This window comes from Poecile atricapillus, chromosome 3 (assembly GCF_030490865.1).
Source record: "Poecile atricapillus isolate bPoeAtr1 chromosome 3, bPoeAtr1.hap1, whole genome shotgun sequence".
In the NCBI taxonomy this organism is placed as follows: Eukaryota; Metazoa; Chordata; class Aves; order Passeriformes; family Paridae; genus Poecile; species Poecile atricapillus.
The window spans coordinates 95,865,617-95,886,486 of record NC_081251.1 but is presented as its reverse complement, the minus strand read 5'-3'; the positions used below and the strand labels follow the sequence as shown (position 1 = coordinate 95,886,486).

At 42.7% G+C, this 20,870-nt stretch overlaps 1 protein-coding gene across 1 annotated transcript in view; it reads left to right on the top strand.

Moving 5' to 3' along the window:
* The window catches only part of USH2A (usherin), a 369,679-nt gene that overhangs the window by 346,846 nt on the left and 1,963 nt on the right, over positions 1-20,870 (top strand). The window contains exons 64-70 of the mRNA XM_058835000.1: positions 10,297-10,506; positions 11,681-11,919; positions 12,490-12,707; positions 14,711-14,887; positions 15,826-15,909; positions 17,286-17,530; positions 19,659-19,889. Of these exons, the coding sequence (XP_058690983.1) occupies positions 10,297-10,506; positions 11,681-11,919; positions 12,490-12,707; positions 14,711-14,887; positions 15,826-15,909; positions 17,286-17,530; positions 19,659-19,889 (1,404 nt within the window). The remainder of the gene's footprint in view (positions 1-10,296; positions 10,507-11,680; positions 11,920-12,489; positions 12,708-14,710; positions 14,888-15,825; positions 15,910-17,285; positions 17,531-19,658; positions 19,890-20,870) is intronic.

Below are 20,870 nucleotides of genomic sequence, written 5' to 3'. Positions count from 1 at the left end.
CAGCTGCTGCATGCACATGTGTCATAGAGTCATCAAGTCGTTCAGTTTGGAAGGGACATCCAGAAGCCATCTAGCCTAACTCCTTGCTTGAGGCAGGTCCAGATAGACCAGGCTCTCGGAGCTGTGTCCAGATGAATTTTGGATCAAGTTCTCCAAATTGGAGAAATTGTACAGCCTGTGTCAGCAGAACTATTGTTAGACCAGATTTCCTTGCTGCTTTAGGCAGGATCTGTGGGAAATGTGAATTCAAGTGCAGATGGGGCTGAGTAGACAGCAAGCATTGGTAGCAGACCCAAACCATACTTGTTAGGAATCTTTCTTAGATGAAGAAAAACTCTCCAAGCCGGACGTTGTAGATATTGGCTGTGGGATGTTCTCAGCTGGACTAACTTAATTATCTCAATCAGAAGCTGTTTTTTGAGAAGTTGATACCACAGAGACTTTCTTCAGCCAACATTTTTAATGACTTAGCAGTGACAGATTAAAAAAAGAAACCTCTTGATCAGATTCCTGTGCTTTATTGTGCTGTATTCAAAACTTAGCTTTTTATCTTGGTTCTGCTCCATAACGAGGCTGAGCTTTTGATTGGAATTCTAAATATTTTTTGTTTTTTTTCACTGGTGGCCATTTATTTCACCATGAGAGGGTTTTTAATGCATGTGTTTGTCTTCTGCTTAAGTCACTTGCAGCAGTCCTCTGGGATGTATTCTGAGCTTCTCCATTGTTGACAATTTATATCTTGCCTGTGAGACAAGTTATCCATAAGTATAGGGCTTGGCTCTTGCTATTATGCTGATGAAACCCAGATTTATATTTCACTTAAACTGGATATTGATTCTCCTGTCTCTGTATTTGAGGCTTGTTTGCTGGACATAAAACTTTAAATGCAACTGAATTTCCTCCAGCAGAATGCAGATAAAATCAAATGCTGTGATGGGACTCTCTCCAGAAGTTTTGGAGATATTGAGATTTAATTCAATGCTCTAATAGCTTCTTTGGACCTGAAATTTTGAAACTGGGTTTTTTGGGAGTTTTTTCGTTGGGTTTTGTTTGTTTGTTTTGTTGTTTTTTTGTTTGTTTTCCTGGAAACTTCAGCTGGATATTAGGTTTTGTAAAACCAGGCACAAAAGTTGCACTTCAAGAAATGATGACGTGAGTTTAGAAGTTCATGCTGATAAAAGGAACTATGCCCCCAAAATGCTCAGGTCACTGTTCTTCAAGGAAGCACATTTATATTTTAAAGGGCCAGTTCTGCACGAGCATATTAGCACCTGCTAGTTTGCAGTGGGTTTTTAAGTGGCATACGGTGCCTACTTCCATACTCAGAACCACTTCGATCTTTGAAACTCCCTCAGTTGGTCTTGTGCATTTAGATACTCGCATTTTCTAGAGCATCTTTTAGTTATTTGTTGGAATTCTGCCTGATATCCCCAACTCTATAAACCATGTCCTATTGCATGATCTCCTGTAAATCCCCCAATGAGTTTGCAAGCAGAACCCTTTGATTCCTGGAATATTTCTGAAACAGAGTGTGTAGGCCCTTGGGAATCATTGAAAGTGGTGTGCAAAGTTACCACACAGCAAGCAGTCTATAGAGTCAAACCTATTTTTCTCAGCGAAGACAAGGCCCTTCTGAGCAGGAACTTCTGGCATTTAGTGCAGAGCAGAGCTGTCACAGTATGGTGTGATTTCCATGCAAATGAAGTATCACTCCTCCACAATTACACTTAATTGTGTTCTTAAAACTGCTTCTTTAGATTAATGGCGTAATGTCTTCCTGGTTTAGGACACATCCTTATTTCTATTTGGCAGGCAGAGAACATGTAAAAGACAGAAAATTGCAATTGTCCTTCTTGAGAAAGGTTTACGGCTCCCTGCAGAGGTTTATTCTCCAAGAGAACTGTTCAATGCACCAAGTCAGGATCTGCAGTGCTGGAGCTGTCTGCCTCTGACCACTGTTAGAGGCACAGCATCCCTCCTGTGTGTGGAGAGTCCTTCTCACCCTCCTGTTACTGCAGCCAAGTGAAGGGTCTAGGAAGTACCCTGAGACATACCAGGGTAAATATGTATTGAGTCCTCTCAAAGAGAAAACAAATAATATTCTAACTTCTGGAGAGATAAAGAGAAAAAAAAAAAGTGCAAAGTCATGAAGACTAAGGAAGGACCAACTACATGGGGTGTAGACTATGTTAGCCCCATTGGTCACTTTCTAATGCCAGGAAAGACACTTGGTTTACCAGCCTGTCTGTCACACTGTTGGCTGAGCTCCAGTTTGTGCTGATTAGTTACTGACAAATAGGTCAATGACTTCTGCAGTTTAAAGTCAGGAAAAACTTGTTTTCTGGTTGGCCAGCGAAGAATAGTCACCCATTTGTAATATCACTCATATCTGGCTCCTCTTCATTCTTTAATTCTTCATTTCTTCCCATCTCTCTGACAGAAAGATGCACTGCAAGCAGTGACATTAAAAAAAAAAAAAAAAAGTAGTTCTTTCTTCCATTACCTGCTTATTTTGTTTGTAGGACTGTTTTTTCTTATGAGGTTTCTGCTCCAAATTAAAGAGACTTTCTCAAACTACATCCATATCAGACTACCAGCTTGACCTCAGCTTCTGAAAAGTAAAGCAGAGATAATTGTATTGTTTCACTGATGAAGTGGTGATACCTGCCCTAGATATCCCTTTGCAGAATGAGATACTTCCTTTCCCCTAGAGAAGGTACATGATAGGGAAAAGGGCCATTTGAAACCATACAATTTTGCTTATTAAGCCCCACTTCAAGCAGTGTGTTTCTCTTGTCAACACAATCTTACATTCAAATGTGTTAATGCAACAAAACCTTGATTTTTTTTTTTTTAATTAAATGAAATATAGATCTTAAACTGGATTTGTTGGTGTCCAGATTTACGAGTGAGACTCTTGCAGCACCACTCTTGCAAGACCCTTCTCAGTAATTGTGATCCTGACATATTCAAAACCATGGCAAGCTATCCTTTAAAAAGACATTAGTGTGAGTACCAAGGGAAAATATACTCCAGGGCTATAGATGGCTTGATATGATTTCCTTGATTATATCTTTTTATTTATGAGGCATAATTTATGACTGCTGAAAAGCAAACTAAAATGAGTGATGACTAACTACAGCCAAAGTAATAAATCAGAAGCAAAGAAAGAAGTGGTGATTTTGATCGAATCTATTGAATTAGCTGTTGCCCTTAGCCATTACAGGTATTGGAAAGACCTTTTAATATCTGCTTATCTCTCTCATGGGAACTTGGTAACTATCTCATTATATACCCATAGGAAACAAATTATTTAATTTTCTATCTTTTAGAGTTAAATCTTTTTACATCTCTCATTAATTACTGGCATTATACTATGTTATATGGAATGAGCTTCCTTTAAAATTCGGTAATTTTCTTTTAAGTCACAAAGTTTTTGCCTATTGTCGTTCCCTTTTCCAGAATGGGTTTAGTAGTTTTACTATTAGCATTTGAACAGTGGAGATGAATAGCAATGTTAAGAGGCTCTAATTAACACAGTACTAGAAGTCTGGACCTGAAATCTATCCCATTATATGTTTATGACCTCCATAAGGAGACTAACAATGTTGAAGAGGGGAAAAGTATGGGGCAATCTGAGAAGGGGCAATCAGGAAGCACACATTTGATTACTACCTTTTTGTACCCCTGCTCATGAACGGATGTGATGCTTTCTTCCCCTTGCCTTTGCTCTGTCCACCATAAACTGCACTAATTTTTTTAACTTTCTGCTTCGTTAATACCTGCCTGACACTGAAGCGCCCAGATGTGAATACATTATCCTAATGCTGAATGCTAGATTTTGGTAGATAAGCTTTGTTCTCTGAGCTCTACTGACATCACGTAAGTAACCCCAAATTAGCCAGCCAGTATGACAGTCAGTTCACAAAGCCTTGTGAAAGATGCTGCAGTTGATGATGAGAGGGAGGTCCTTTGCTTTTTTTTAATTTCAACCAGCCAAGACTGCGATCACTTCAATTGTCTTGAACATTGCTGTTCCAACATAACGAAAAGTTGAGGGTTGTGCTTCTGACTTGGCTGATGTCAGATCTAAAATAAATCTCTTAAATACTCTAAAACACCTTGGAAAATAATTGCACTGTGAAACCTCTGTGTTTACGTAAGTGTAGGCTTAGAAAGTGAACAAATCTAAGTCAAGAAATCCAAAGTAAAGACTCAAAAGTCTTTGAGGTCTCCATGAAACAGCATTAGAAAGAGAGGAGTGGTACAAAACTACCCTGCTACTATTGTCTCTAATGGCACGTGCCAAGCAGTGCCAGCATTGAATCCTTTGTGGAAAGACCAGCAGTCACAGGTGTGTGGAGCCTTTGCTTACCATAAAAATTGTACCTGACTCTTACACACAGTAGAATTACATGCACGTGTAAAAGGGCTGGCTTGGTCTGACCTTGTGGTTCCTCAGAACCCACAGCCCTCAGTAACTCCCTACAGCTCTGAGCAGTGCTCAAAGCCAAGGAGAGGTAGTGACTTAATAATGAGACTTTTCTAAGGCAAAAGGCTGTTTTCTGAGTGCCTGAAGGAACTTGGTGCAAGCTGCTGACACATTCAGAGCTGAGATCTTGTCCCCCACAGAGACACCTGTGACAGACCTCAGACTAAGTGTGGTGTGAAGTGGCACAAGGCACAGTGCCTGTTGGACATAGAAGGAGCCGGAAGCCACTGCTGGTTGGTAATCAGCTCTTTGAATTTCACTCTTGCAAACAGGAAGGGTGAGAAGCATCTGACCTCTGCGCTATGCAGGGTGTCCCAACTCTTCCTGACCTGGAAAGTCAGGAGCAGCTCAGGCCTGCTGCCTTCATGGAGGCAAGCTGCCTACAGCACACTTCTGCCTGGTGAGATCTCCCCAATAAGGAGAGTTTCACATTCTCTATAGGCTTTTCACTGCCTGAGGGTCCCCTTTGCAGGAGTTTGAGGTCAAAATAAATCTTATTCACTATAGGTTGGAGTTTTAAGAGTGTTGCTGCAGATGAATCTGTGTGGTTCAGGGATGGAAGTCATCTCATGGGCTTCTTCCACTGTCAGCATCTATAGTAACATGATTATTCTGTATGTATGCCTAAGGTGATTTTGGTGGCCTTGTTTCTGCCCTTATGGCAGAAGTTGTTAGCTCTACTAAGCCTGAACAGGCTCACCATGGTAAAGTGACTCTTCTCAGAACTTCCTGTCCTGCTTCTTATGTTTTGCTCCTTCTTGCTATGCTGATGAACCTTGAGGTTGTCCTGTGATCAAATGACTGATCGCAGGTGTCTTCCAGGAACAAAGATCTGTGAAGGCTCAATTTATGATGGAAAAAAACAAGTTTAGTTACATGTAACTGGAATTCTTCAGTCCCCTGAATATACACTCTCTAGAGAGTTTTCTTCTCTCTCTTCTCTCTCTTCTCTCTCTTCTCTCTCTGGCTCCACTTCAAAGTGCAGTCTGAGCCAGGGGCCAGCAGATTGATAAAACATTAATTAGTAACCCTTGGTAGTTGATTTCAGAGCCCTCTGCTGGTTTTTTTGGGACAGTGCAGCCATTAACAACAACACGTCTTTTGGCAGGGTGCTGAACCATGCACCATGATGTCAGACTTAATGTTTTTTGAGGCAGAATATTCAGAAAGTCAAGATATAAGAAGCTTTTCTTGGCTTTCTGCTCTTTGTGTTTTATAATTTAATACATCCCTAAGATGTGATTGCTTCTTGTTTGCTCCATGTTCCCACATGGTCTTTCACAATTTTAAGAAGGTAATACTGCTGCCTATTAGGCTCTTTATATTTCTATATGAATTATGATTAAATATTTTTGGTGCTGATTATACCACAATTTACACAGATTCTTTGTGACCCCAAAAAGCATTTTACAAAAGCCTAAATAATGAAATTTCAGTTTAACCAGGCTAGCTAGGCAACAGTTTCCATCCATGACTGTTTAGTGGTGACTTTTTGAGAAGCCATGACTTCTGATTTTAAAGACCCTGCTCATTGTGGTTTCTATTGCCATGCTGTCCCATTTTTTCCTTCAAAGAAGTGGCTAAACACCAGCATTTCCATCTGCAGTCAGTTCTGCGGATTTACTGCCCCAGGTTTCCGAACACTGACCAAGGATTTACTTGGACAACAATTCTCACAGGGAAATATTTTTATAACCATCCATCCTTTTACAGATGGTTGAGCAGAAGCAAAGGGAGTTAAGGGACTCCAGCTTAGGTCAGTGTAAATCTGGAATTCAGATCCTCAGAAATCCTGTTTATCTGTCACAGCTGTCTCAGAAGCTGGCATTACAGACTCACAGACACCGAGGGGGTTTCTGCTGGACACATGTCTTGGCAGGGCTGAGTAGCTGGTGTCTGTCTAGAAGGCACACTCAGAACACATCTGTCTCTCAGGCCCACACAAACATGGCCATGACCTCGGCTTTTTTTTCCACAAGTCAGGTATGTGGCAGCATGGTATGGACATCAACTCCCCCTTGACTGCTATAGGGAAGTGCTGGGCTGGGAAATCATGTCTCCTTCTGCTTGCTCCTGCTCCACCCAGTCAACCTTGTTTTCATTGTGTTCATGCAAAAGTGAAACTGCTTCAAAGGGATCCCTGGGAGCATCCCAAGAATAGAGATGGGTCACCCAGTTGGGCAGTCCCACTCCAGAGGGCAGCAGGCCCAACTGGCTCTTTTGGAGCATGTGATTGAACTACAATTACCTGACTCTTGAAGGAATCCTTTAACCACTTAGCTGTAGTATGGAAGGGGATGAGCATAGTCACAGAATCACAGAATCTCCTGAGCTGGAAGGACTCACTAGGATCATTGAGTCCAACTCCTGGCCCTGCACAAGACATCCCAAGAGTCACACCATGAGCCTGAGTGTTGTCCAAATCCGCCTTGTGCTCTCGCGGGCTTGGTGTTGTGACCACTTTCCTGGGGAGCTTGTTCCAGTGCCCAGCCACCCTCTGGGTGAAGAACCTTTTCCTGATATCTGACCTAAAGCTCCCCTGACGCTGCTTTGTTCCCTTGGGTCACATCAGTGATCACCAGAGAGCAGAGATTGGTGCCTGCCCTTCACTGCCCCCCACGAGGAAGCTGCAGGCCATGGTGAGGTATCCCCTCAGTCTCTTCCAGGCTGCACTGGATTGGGACTGTTCTTACAGGATTATTATTAGAGCCCCAGGCCACACTAATGAGCCCAGACCTGGCAAATGGGGTGGCAATAAAGTGCAGTGTGTGAGGACAGCACCATCAGCTCAGGAAGCATGATTGGAAGGGTACTCAAGTACAAGAGGCTTTGTCACAATGTTCTCACCTAAGGAAGGAGATGAAAGTGAGATCAGGAGCCAGGTAAGAAGTATCTGCATGTCACTGTCACCCCCCTGCTCACCCAAGCTGGACATCCCTTCCTTGTTGGGCTCACAACCCGTAACTGTGGTGTCTGGTACAGGCCACTGCAATGTGAGGAGGGAAGGCAGCAGTTCTTTTCCAATATCATTGCTGTTGCTTTTCTGGTTTCAGCCCATTCCCAGGCTCAAAGAAACCAGAGACTCACATGCATATCATGTTCCCATTATTCTGTGTGCAATTTTCAGGGCAGGATGTATCTTCATCTCTATTTAAGCAATTCAATGCCATTGACATCCAGTAATGAGGTTCTGAATGCAGCTGTGGAAGCGGAAGTTGGCACTGGGACAAGTGATGGCCTCCCCACTGTCATTATCCTTCTTTTGCTCTGTTTTTCCCAGGGGTGACTGGGCTGCTCTGACAGTAGAGACACTCTGGAATTCCAAACCTTTTGTTTTGCTCTTTTACTTCCTCCTAAATGCACATCGGTCCTGTGCAAAATATAAGACCAAATGAGATAATGGGTAACAGAGTGTCCCAGGGTCAGAGGGACTTATCTCTGCTATAAATCTCCCAGTTCTGTGGCACAAGAGAACCTCACACTGCTTGGGATGGGGAAGAAATCCTCACTTTGTTCTGTGGCCTTTTCTGGCTCCTGGCCCTTCCCTAGTAATGGGAACAGGCTCCTTGGGGTCACAGAACCAAGCCTGAGAGAATTCAAGAAGCATTTGGGCAACACGCTTGGGTACATGGTGTGGCTCTTGGGAATGGTCCTGGGCAGGACCAGGAGTTGTACCCCTTGTGGGTCCCTTCAGCTCATCTTATTCTGTGATTCTGTGAATTAGGACTTCCTGAAAGACGAGGTGTAGGTACCTACGATAGGTGAAGGATTGATGAAAGGAGGTGTCACCATCCAACCCCCAGTAAAGTGTTTTCTTCCCAAATGAGTTTCATTCCTCTCTCCTTCAAAATTTCTTGGCAATCCCATTCTGAAGCTGAATTCCTGTGCTACACAGGAAGGCTCTCTTCCTAACTTATCACCTTCCCTTTAGCTCTGGGTAGCTTTCTCAGCAGGTCAGGTCCGGCATTGTTACGCTCCATGCTCATTAAGGCCACAGCCTGGATATAACTGGAGCATTTGAGCCCAGGTAAGCATGGAGTTGATGCCAGTGCTACACTCAGAGCTGCTCTTTCCATACGTGTTTTATTCTTTCCACAAAGAAATATGACCCTTGAAATGAAGGACTGTGGGTAAACCTTTGTAGCAGCTGGAACTGAACTGAACTGAGATACAGGGTTTGACCTACTGCAATCAAGTGAACAGAGTTTGACTTTTTGAATCGTTCACAACCGAGATGTATTACTGATTCCACTGAAATGAAAGTGCTTTGGCTGAGCTTTTTATTGCAGGGCATCATCTGTACTTGGGATGTTTCTGTACATTACTGATGGAATCAGGCAGGATCTTTGGGTTTGTAAGTGGCAGAACCATAGCCTTCAAAGCCATTTTAGTTGTTTTTATTCATTTTCCTTCTCCAGGATCCTTGTGAAGTGTCTTGTGTTCTTGGAAATTACTATTGCAAGCTGGAAGGATCCAGGGTCAGTTTTGAAGACCTCTTATTTCTAAACCTCCTCTTTTTTTTCAAGAGATAGCCAGACTATTCCCTTCCCCAGGACCAGTGCCCAAAGTAGATCACATAAGAATGTGTTTTACTGTAGTTAGAACTGCTTGACATGAAAGCTTACTAAGGAATACTTATACTAAAAATCGCTCAGACAGTCCTCTTGTATTGCCATTTAGATCTATCATTCTGATTGATCACTATGTGGTTGGCTAATATTGAGTCTAATTTAACCCTATACGCTCACGCATCCATCTATTCTGTCTATTGTACCTGACATTCTACAAATTACTTACTCATGCAAATGATGACCTAAGGCAACCTTTTATGATATTCGTGTTTAATTATACAAATGCTTTTTGATAAATAAGATTATACATCCTTCCATATGTTTATTCAGTCCTTGATGAAAGCAAAATTTAATTTTCATGCAGATTTGTTGGAGAGTGTGTTTAATAAGTGCTGAGTTTTATGTAGTCTGCATATCACTCTGGTTTTGGGTAGCTGACAAAATCAGTAGGCATAGTTCATAGAGACATGTGGGTTTTAATCAGGCCTAATTCAAGCTGCTAATTTTTGAAATCTTGGAACTGAAGTCATTGCCTTTGTGCTCATGCAATAAAGCAAATGTTGTGAAAATAAATGAGAAATGCTGAAATAACTATACACTTCAGTGGGCTTTATTTATATTACAAGTCACTGAAAATGTTTCCAAATAACTGATACATTCATATTTTTAGGAGAGGGATGTTCCTGTAAAACTCACTGGTTCTAAAGAGTAACTAGAATTTGGCTTGTGTGATTCAGTCATGGTGAATGCAATTTTTAAGTATCACCCAAGGCCAGGCAGAATTCATCGGAACTGTCTGCATACATGAAGAAAGTGTGCAGAAGGGAGAAATTGCAAAGACCAGATATCAGTATTTTTATCCAGATGTCTTTGAAAACATTATCCTTGTTGATTGCTGCTCCTCCAGGAGTCCTCTTGGCATGGTATGACACAGAGTGGTAGGAATTCAGAGTGTGGGTTTCACATATGAAGAAGACATGGGAACACACGCTGCCTGAGACATGACTTTTGCTTCTTTTCCCTAAGTATGGCAGTGGGAAATAGTCCACTCTTCTCTTAGAAAGTCACTGGTCAACACAGGTGCTGATTGGCCATTCAGGGACATTTTACAGGGGTGCCATTGCACCATCTTTTACCCAGTGTCAGTAGAGCTGCAGTAGCCCCTCTGGCTAAAAGCAGATGTTTTGTAGGCTTGAGTTCTTTGCTAAGAGTTTCTTTGGTTTTGTGCCGAAGGTGTGGTCAGTAAACTCCGTGGGCCGGACACCAAGCAGCTGGTCCCGCTGCCAGACAGGCCCTGCCCCTCCTGAGGGCCTGGGAGCTCCTCTCTTCAACACGGTGGCATCCACTGTGGCTGTGGTGAGCATCAGCCCCCCTGTTAAGCCTAACGGGGTGGTCAGTATCTACAGGCTGTTTTCTAATGATACCAGAGGAACTGATGTGGTGGTGAGTATTGTCAGCACTTTTTCCTGTAGTTACATTTCCACTTGTATTTTCTAGCTTTAACAATTTTGTTTTTACAAGCTGCTAGTGTTGGTCACAGACTGCCTTCCTCTCCTGGCCTCCCATTGTTAGTTGCTCTGCAGTGCACTGTCCTGTCTGTGAGCTTAAGCTGTCTACTGATTTCACATTACCCATTTATTCCTTCCAGTGCACTTGGCTGTGGCTATGTCTGATTCAGCCAGTTTGTCCCATTGGTGCCTGCATGGCCTCCCATTTCCATTCCCTCACACCTGCCATGCTGCTGGCTCTGCTCTGGCTCTGGCATCAAGAAGTACCAAGTGCTTCCCTTTGCTTGCTCGACTCTCTCCTTCTTATTTTTTGCTGAACTATGCTAAATCACATGCTGCCAAATGAGAGCAGATGTTGCCCCTCGTTGGTGTTTTCTACATACTTTTATTTCTTTGGCTTCAAAAAAGCTATACCAACAAATGACTGCAGCAAAAAGGTGAAGTGGCAGTTTCTGTGAGCAGTTTCAGAACAGGGCACTGATACCTTTGCCAGAACTTCCAGGTCTCCCTTGCTGAGCTTAGGAAAGCTTCCTAACAGGCTCACCCAGCACAACGTCTGTTTGAATGAAGAGCAGCATCACGTTAGCTCTTGACTCAGATGCACCTACCAGAGAGCACATTCTCCTGTCTGGAGTGACCTGACCCACCAGACACATTGGTGTCACACTGCCCAGCACTGTTTCCTGCACCCACGTGAGAAAGCTTGTGAGATATGCATGATAATTTGCTAGCACATTTATCATGGAGCTATTTTCCACATTAATTTCTTTTCTGCTTCAGTACCACTTATCCCAGAGTCTTTCTTTAATGACTTTCAGCTTCTCTGTTGCTGAGAATGACATTTGCAGTTGACATACAGTGGTCACAGCTCAGCTAAAGACATCTTGAGGCCACTGATGGCATGGTCTTTTCCTTTGAAGAGTGTCCTTTAATTTCCTAATGGGAGAAAAACACAGAGTTCCCATTACACAACAGCTGCATTAATGTCAGACTTAAAGGACGTGCAGAATCTGCTGCCCGTCTTCTTCTGGGGTTAATTCACCTCCATAACTCTTATTTAGTACCTGTGGTGCTTGAAGCTGTGACAAGTTTCCTCTTAATTTTTACAGCTGTCAGAAGGGACTGCCACCCAGCAGACAATACATGGGCTAAAACCTTTCACCACATACTCCATTGGCGTGGAGGCCTGCACCTGTTTCAACTGCTGCAGCAAAGGACCCATGGCTGAGTTCACCACGCAGCCAGCTCCGCCCTCAGAGCAGCCTCCACCACAGATCCGCACCGTGACCTCCAGGAACGCCTCTTTCCAGTGGAGTGCTCCTGAGTCACCCAATGGCATTGTCACCAGGTAGGAGCTGCCACCCAGCTGAACCTGCACACCTTGGCTGGAGGTGGTGCCAGAACAGTGTCAGCTGGAATTCCATGGCTGAGAGCACTGAGCTGTTGTGGCAGTTGTCTTCCTTCCTTGGCATGTTGGTGGTGATATTCCCTGTGGCCTGAACACCTTCTGGGAAGTGTTTCTATACAGTGATTGCTTTTCTCTTGAGCAGGATACTGGGGAGGATGAAGGTGGAAAGGACAGGAGGTGATTGTCTGACAGCTGTAGTTGTGTAGTCAAATAGTTGTGAGTTCAACTGGCAGCGAAGAGAGAGCTGCAATCTGGATTTCCTTAGGCAAAAATCCTGACTTGCAGAAGTGAGCAGCAAGGTAACAGGCATCAGCTGTGAATGTCACTTACTTACCACCATAATTGCCCAGTTATCAGACAGTTAGGACCAAAATCTCCAAAAGAAAAACTGGGATTAGGTCTATTTTCTTCTCCAGTAGTCAGACAAGCAGCAGTTAGGATGAAATGTGGGACTGGCTTTTATGTTATTTAAGGCCCTTCATTCATCAAAATCTCAACTCTTTTTCTCAGCTATGAGCTCCATGTGTACATGGCATGTCCTCTGAACCTACAGCCGGCAGTGAAGGCTTGCAGTCCTGGCCCGACTGAGGTGAAGTACACAGGGAAAGGACAGAGTGCCAACGTGTCCAACCTGGAGCCTTACACAACTTACAACCTGCGAGTTGTGTCCTACAACTCTGTTGGCAGTAGCGCCTCCGAATGGATTGGATTCACTACGGAAAAGGAGCGTGAGTATGAGAAACGATTGACCGACCAGTGATGCCTGTTTCTGAGGCCTGGGGCTGCACAGAGCCAAATGACTTCCCCACCTCTGGTTGAGAGGACAATCCCAGAAACCTCTTCTTCCATGTCCCTGGTTACTGCATCTCTGCTGCACATTCATTGAAATTCTGCTCTGGGGCTTAACTGCTCATTCCTTCAAAAATATTTCTTTGCTCATCATCTGATATCATATCCTCTATCTTGGGAGCCTGGAAATCTTTTATTTTACTGAAAATGGGCAGCAAAGATGCAGAACATAAATGTTCAAGTATTACCAGAAGGCTGATGTGTAGTAATAAATATACTGCCATAAAAAATTCCTTGGAAAAGTGGAGATCTTGAAAGAGACCTGGTGATTGTTTTCAGGAACAATCTAATTGTTCTAATTCATACCACACTTCTGCTAGGACTCATAAAAATTTTCTTTGGATGTCATCTGAATGACTGGATGCTTCTGTACACTGAGTTAAGAATTTTGATGCTGTCCAACCACCGCAGGCAGTGCTTTAAGGCCATGTGGTGGTATGCATAGAAATTAAACATGCAGGACCTTTGCCTACAGGCAGAATAGATTTTGCCATCAAAACTGAATTTGTAGTAGTCTAACATCAGCTTTTATTAAAAAGATCTATAGTGCTGTAGCCAGAGTCATTCCATAACAGATGAGATGGGCATTTCATCTCAGTCTGTCAGGTCAGGGAAAAGACGATGTTCACTTTTTATCTCATGTCAGGCTTTCAGAATCACCTTTCTAAAAATCCCTTTTGCATCATTTGGTAGTTCTGCCAAGTAATTACTCAAAATCTGTAATCTGATACCTCCTTAGCTGAAAATTTCAGGTGGAACAGGCACAGATTTTCTTTAATGTTACCACTAGGGGAAAAAAAACCAAACCAAAACAAAAAAGCCCATACCAAAAACAAAGGAGAAGAAAAACAACAAGAAAATCCCACAAACAACCAATAAAAAACAAACAAACAGAAAAAAAAAAAAGAAAGATCCTTTAGGTTCAAAGCTGTGTTTTATAAAATTGCAAGTTAAAAGGCTGAAACATAATTATGAACTTTTAAATGGAAAAAAATTCATAAGGAATAGGTGAGACACATAAAACAAAAGGAATTGAAAGCAGTTTTTAATCTCCCACCCACTAGGTCCAAAGTCCCCTTCTTTCAGTCTTGCTTTTGTTGCCTTGCTGACCTCTTCACACCAGGTTTCCAGAGTTCCTCTGACTGCCTCCTTCCTTGAGTCCCTCTGACTGCTTCCTCTTGCCTCGAAGGCTTGCTTTAGTGACAGTGGGCAATTAGCAGCAAAGTGCAGCTGGACAAGCAGCTTTCTTGTGAACAAACCAGCAAATATGGGGCAGATGGCTTAATGGCAACACAAGAAAGGACCACCTCAAACTTAAATGAAGTTTTTTGTCAGCAAGCTGTTGAGCCCAACTGATGAACTCTTCCTCCCTGAAGTGAGTTCTGGGATTCTTTTCTGTCTGCCTGCCATCTGTTCTCACTTTTCTAAAACCCCACATTTTCGTGTATGCGCATGTGTTAAAAATGATCTCGGCAATTTCTTGGCACTTGCAAAAGAACCCTCTTCATAGCAGTTCCCAACCCAGCCTGCTGCAGTCAGGCTTGCACAACCTCCTGTGTCTCCCTGTCCTCTGCCTTAAGCTGGAACTAAATTTATAGGGTTTTAGTACCAGTACCACAAACACAAAGGCAAAGGGAGAGAGTTCAGTATTTGTTTTCAGGATATATCTCTGCTTTCTCAGTGCAGAGCCTGGCATGCTACAGCAGCTTTTTCTTTTCTCCTTGTATTTTCCCTAATCATACACATGGATATGAGAGAGGGGGAGTGCATGTGGCAGAGAACTTGTATCATGGAGAATCTCTTTCTCTTTGCTATATAACTCAGCCACCAAATCACTTCTAGCTTATTGGCTAGAAATGAGCTCTTTTTCCCTGTTCTGCAGCACCTCGGTACGTGGCTCCATTCTCCGTGGTCAGCAATTTATCCACCATCCACATCGACTGGAGCCGCACCTTTGTGCTGAACGGGCGCCTGAAGGAGTACGCGCTGACGGAGAGCGGGCAGCGCATCTACAGCGGCTTCGACACCGAGCTCTACTTGCCAAGGACATCTGACAAAAGTCAGTTCCCTACAGCTTCCTCTCTGGGAGAGTCTGTTGAGCTAAATTAATAGTATTATATGCTGAACTTTAAAAAAAAATAATTCTCCATTGCAATCCCAAGCTAAGACCAAAGGAGCGTACAGGCATGTCAAAATGTAGCTAAGCAAATCCTTGAAAAATCCAGAGTTTGGCTTCCTCTTAAACATTATACCTGACTGGGTGAGACTGTTTTGATTGACAGTGATGGTCAAGCTTTCCCAAATCTTGGAGCTGTGTTGAAATTCCATCCTTCAGGGCTACAATCAGGGAAATGTATAAAAATCTTCAGTTTTAGGAAGGACTGGAGCTTGAACTTTCATTTGAATCAAATTAAGTCAGTAGCTCTTGGAATCAGCCATGTTTTAAAATATAGTTTCATTTTAGAAATTTGTAGTCTTTAAAATAAAATGAAACTATCAAAAGAGAGAAAAAAAAAGGAAAAGAAAAAACAGTAAGAATAATACTTTCTGTTTTTATGACATTGGGATTTTGTATATCAAAGAATTTTGTAATTTATTTTTTGTCTTCCTGATTACTACAATGATGCTAACACTTTATTTACTTGTTTTTATTCAAATGTTCTTAATATGTTTGTTTATGAATGAAGTATGAGGGATTTAAGGACAAATGATGAAAAAACTGGAAGTTGCCAGTTACATTGGAAAATGAAGAACTGAGTAGTGAAAGAGGAATACAATTTGTAGCAACACTGTAGTGACGATTGCTTATGATCTGCCATGGTTCATAGTTTAGAATTTCAATACCAGTGTGTAAAGAATTGTTAAGTTCTGGGTTATGTGCTATTCCTGCCTTGTTTTTTTAGACCTGGCTGTTTGCTGGTAAATAATGGTGAAAAAGCAGAGCCTAAAGAATTTTTATTTCTGCTGCTGACAGTATTTTCTAATTTTTTTACTCAGCCTTTTTGTTTCAAGTGACCTGCATCACCGATGAAGGAAGTGCCATGACACCAGTCATCAAGTACAGCGCTGGAGAGGGAGTTGGTAAATACATGAAAAAATTACCTAGCAGCTGTTCATTTGATGTATTTGTGCTTAAAATTTGGTATTAGCGCATGCCAGGCAGGATGGCATCTCACTGCAGTATCAGGGGCTTCCTTAGTGCCTTGTGTATGATGTATGTAGGTAATGGGCTTTTTTTGCCCTGTATGTATTTCTGTTCTTTACATCACAGAATTGTTGAGTCATGTTGGTTGGAAAGGAGCCTTAAGATCATTGAGTCCAACCATCATAGAATCATAAAGTGGCTGGGCTGGAAGGGACTTTAGAGATCATCTACTTCCACCCCTCTGCCATGCAGGACAAATTCCACTATACCAGGTTGCTCAAAGCCCCATTCTGCCTGGCCTTGAACACTTCTAGGGGTGGGACAATTCTCATGATTACCTTCAGATCTTCTCCTCAGATATGTAATATATTTTATTTTATTTTTACCTAAGTATATTGCTCCAAAATGTTGTGCTTTTTTCTAATTTTCTTGTTTGAACTGTTTCTAACTGAATTAATTACGTGGTTTAATTAAGTTTTTTTTGTGTGGCACCTTGTTCAGCTTTTTAAAATAGATCTGCCTTACATTTGTAATTAGTCATTACTCTGCATTTCCCTTATATCTCTTTTCATGCTTTCACTCCATTATTCTGCAGAATTTCAGGCAAAGTTGCCTTAAAGGCATGATAAAATGTTTCCAGTTGCTTTACATCCACCACCTTCCACACTCTGCCCCTTTGTTCTTTCGATGGCTGCCTTGGCCAAGAGTTTGGTTATGCATGTAGGATTGCAAATAACCAGGAAATGCTGCCACTGAGATTTCTTACACTTTTGTTGTGTTTGAGCAAAGCCAACCAAGAGACTGTTTTGTTTTCTAGCAGGTGGGGGAAAGGAATAGTAAAATGCTTCATGTTGCTTGCTTTTGTACTAATGTATTAAAGCCTTCCTCCCTCTTTTTTGTTAACTGCACAAGCCTGTAACTGCACAGTTGTTCTGGAGATAATGTCCTCTATCTGTACTGCTCTGAAATTACCGTAGTAATTTCCACTCTTCAAGGTTACTTGGAGAACCCTTTTTTCCTCACATTCCACCACCACCACCTCCTTTAGGAAGAGCTGCTGATGCAGTGGTGATTTCCAGCCTAAGCAGCAATGCCAGAGTTTTAAGCAGGGTCTCTTGGGGGTAGTAAGCTTTTTATTGCAGCCCGCTAGCATATTGAACCATTATGCCACCTTGAACATAAGTGCAAATAAGCACATGACGACAAAATTACTTAAATTTCTGCCTAATTTATTAGCGAGGAAAGGGATGGCATATTGTTAAATGCCTCTTGAATTAACTGTCCCTTTCTCCCCTAATCCCTCTTTTTACAGGACTGATCTTGACAACACCTGGAGAGAAGGACAAAGCAGAGTCCAAACGTGCAAAATTCTACAACGAGTTGTGGTTTGCAGTGCTGATGGTAGTTCTAGGTTTGATCCTCTTGGCTATTCTTCTCTCATTAATTCTTCAGAGGAAGGTCCACAAGCAACCCTATGCACGAGACAGGCCTCCTTTAGTTCCACTCCAGAAAAGAACATCACCAATGAGTGTGTACTCATCAGGTGAAACCCATCCGGTACGTTTGGAAAAATGCAACCGTGTATATCCATGATATCTGCCCCATCAAACACACATACAGACTTTTTCTTCCTCCTTCCAACATTTTGTTGCATCTTGGTTACCAAATGCAGACTGTTTAGTGTAGGGAAGGGACTGTCTGGTCCCATATGGGCCATATCTGTGTGGGCACACAGAGCAAGGTTACAAGTGCTTAGTGCAAACAGAACCCTGGGACACCTGGTCTGCAGGCCCTGAGAAGCTTCTGATACCTAAGATAAACTTTGGATCTGGAGTCACAGAAAATGCAAAGCCATTGCTGTCACCTCATGTTAGCTGAAATCTGCAATAGAGCTGAGAAGTCTTTGGCATGCTGTAAGGAGGTAGATGATAAAATGAGCTTTTCAGAGGAACCTTTCATGTGTTCCCAGATGCCTGCTGTGGATGGCTAACCAGGATCAATCTGACAGTCTTTGTCAGGTATCCAGGAGATATGCCTGCAAAGAACAAGACTTAGGGAGAGGCTTTATTTCTTGCCAGTATCCATCTACCACCCAGCTGGACTCCTTTAGGACAAGCTGCATGCCATGTTTGGAGTAGAGAGTAATCAGGGAAAAAGCTAGGGAACTTCAGAAAATGCATGTGTGCATTTGTGCACATAGACCCACAGTGGGGCCATCAGAGCAGTGGGAGGAGGGCTGCTGGGAAGTGGTAAAGAGGAAGGCTTTTTATCATAAGAAGTTATAACTCTTTAAAAGAATGCATAAAAAATGTGTTCCATCATGTAGGAGAGTTGTAATACTATCCTACCCCTTGAAAAAGCAAAACAAAAGGAATATGGCAATTATTAGGGGATTGAGAATGGGAGCAGCCATGCCTTCCATTTTCATGCTTCTTCCCAGGCATAGGCTGTGAGATGATTCTTCTTGTCACTTCTCAGCTTCTTTTTCCTGTGAGCACCATCAAGCAGCATAGTGACTCCTACATCCTTCACGCATTCTGTTCCTTCTTGTCTCAGTGCCAAGACACTGCATCTGTGCCTCAACCAAGAAGCTCTTGGAAACAATGGGATTTCCAGTGTGCCCCGTCTCCTGGCAAAGGCTAAGAGCATAAGAAACTTTTTTTTTGGTCTCATGGTTTTGATTCCTTTTCCTCTACAGTCTGTCATCTTGTGTTATTCCTCTTGACTTTAAAATGTCTTTGCTGTTGGCATGCCTGCACAAATCCTTTTCATGTTCCTGCCCTTTCTTTTATTTTATTTTAGTTATTTTTTTTTCTTTTTCTTCTTCCAGAAGCTCACAGACTTAATAGAAAGGGAGATTCTTTAGTGCAGCACTTGAGGGCCTGATCTGAGAAGTTAGGACAAAGCTACTATGGAGTGGCAAAATGGCTTGTTTTACAATTGTTAATGAAGCAATGCTGGCTGCTCACACAGTACTTGACCACCTAAAAATTAAATAGTGCCTGATCTTTGCCAGTTCCCTTACTCCCTCACATCCTGCTACACTGCTCTCCCTCACAGAGCTGCAGCTAATTCACACCCTCTGTCAGGTACACCTACACTGCACCTTGTCCTGCCCTAATGCTTTTCCTCCCTCTCTTTAATCTCAGTTTGAAACTATTGCTGACACGTCCGATTCATCAAGCAGTGTCACTCTCAAAAGATACAAGATGCACTTTGAGGTAGAGTCCTCAGCTTGCAGAGTGGCCAGATGTGTGATGTGTCAGATGACCCAAGCATGCACAAAGGCATCTGACACTGCATGTTTCTCCTGTTGGTTGAATGAGTTTTCCCTTGGTCATGAAAAGGTCTGCAAACATCCTCTTGCTGTGCAAGTCTGGGCTATCATTCTGGTAATCAAAAATCTTTGGACTTCGGCTTGTTGGTACTTAAAAAAAAAAATTAGGAAGGAGAAGAAGAAAATTGGGGAAACTCCTGGCTTAGCAGTGGTGGGACTTTTGTTTGTTTTTAATCATATGATTGTTCTACAGTGGGCAGAGGACTGTTTTTTTTTTCTTCTTTTTATAACTGTGCATGATTTTGAGGCATGATTTTCCCTGTTCTCTTCCAGTCCTGCTTTGTTTAGCTAATTTAAAACCATGCCTTTTTATTTATTTATTTATTACTTTGTGTCTACCTCCCCCAGGGACTAGCAGATACAAAAATCCCAGGGGCTGGCTCTCCCACGAGCAACCGCAGTTTCCGTATCGCAGCTGGGGGGAGAAGGCTGAGTCAGGGCCAGCTGAGTCGCACGTATTCCCCTGCCTCTCTCCATCGCAGTGTCAGCCAGCTGCTCAACCTCTATGACAAGAAGACTTTTGACGAGTCACCTTGGGATGCCATCATTCACAACCATCGCACTACTGGTCGTGGCTTGGTAAGGGCTCCTGCTCCTCTGGGATGCTGCTGTGCATCACCTGCTAGAGATTTGTCTGTTCTGTTGGAATAATGAAAAAGTCTAAATGTCACAACTTCCTGAAGATACAGCCAAAAGGCCCAGAAGGACATGGTCATAGGTTAGAACCTCAAAATTCTTCAAGTCTACGGTTCTTTTCCAGAGTTGCAGTGATCACACACTGCTCTTACAGGGTGCAAGGGATCCATGTGCATATCTTTATGGTTTCCATTGAATTATTAACTCCATGGTTTACCAAGGAAATGCACCTTGAAGAATTCCCTTCTGTACATGTCTGAGGTAGGACGTCTTGGCATCCTTTACACATTTAGAGCCAGAGGCGGGAGCTTGAGTTCTAATGACTCCTGTTCCATTAACTGGGACTCAGTTGCTGATGAGATCTGCTCTCTGTCCTCTGCTCAGTTGCAATGCAGATTATATGAACGCTCATATCTCCTGGCATGTGTAACAAATGAATTCAAACTCTGCCCACATGGGACTAGAATAAGGTTGGGGGGCAGGCAAAGTGTTTTTCTTTTAATATAGGACAGGACAAGACAGTGTCATCAACAGGGATCTGAACACACAGATACAGGACATGATTTTCAAGCCAAGGACAGTGATGACCTCCTTTGCTCCTTTGTCACCAGGAAATAGGCTTTTAAACCTATTGGAAACCTTCCCTGACTAAATGTGTGAGAAGGGCTTCAGGGGTCAGTGAGACACATGTCTGTTTCCTGAAAAAGATGAAAATTAAGGTTCCTAAAAAGGACCTACAATGGGGTGAAGGGCCTGTGAGGTAGTAACAAAATTAGATGGTGAGTGAGGGCAAGTTAGTGAGTGGATCTTGTCCAGAATGCAAATGAACTGTAGGATAGTCTGGCACATAAATCCAAGTAGCTTCCTCAGACTTTCACCTTCAGTACACCAAACAGCTGGAAGGGCTGGAACATACAGGCTTTC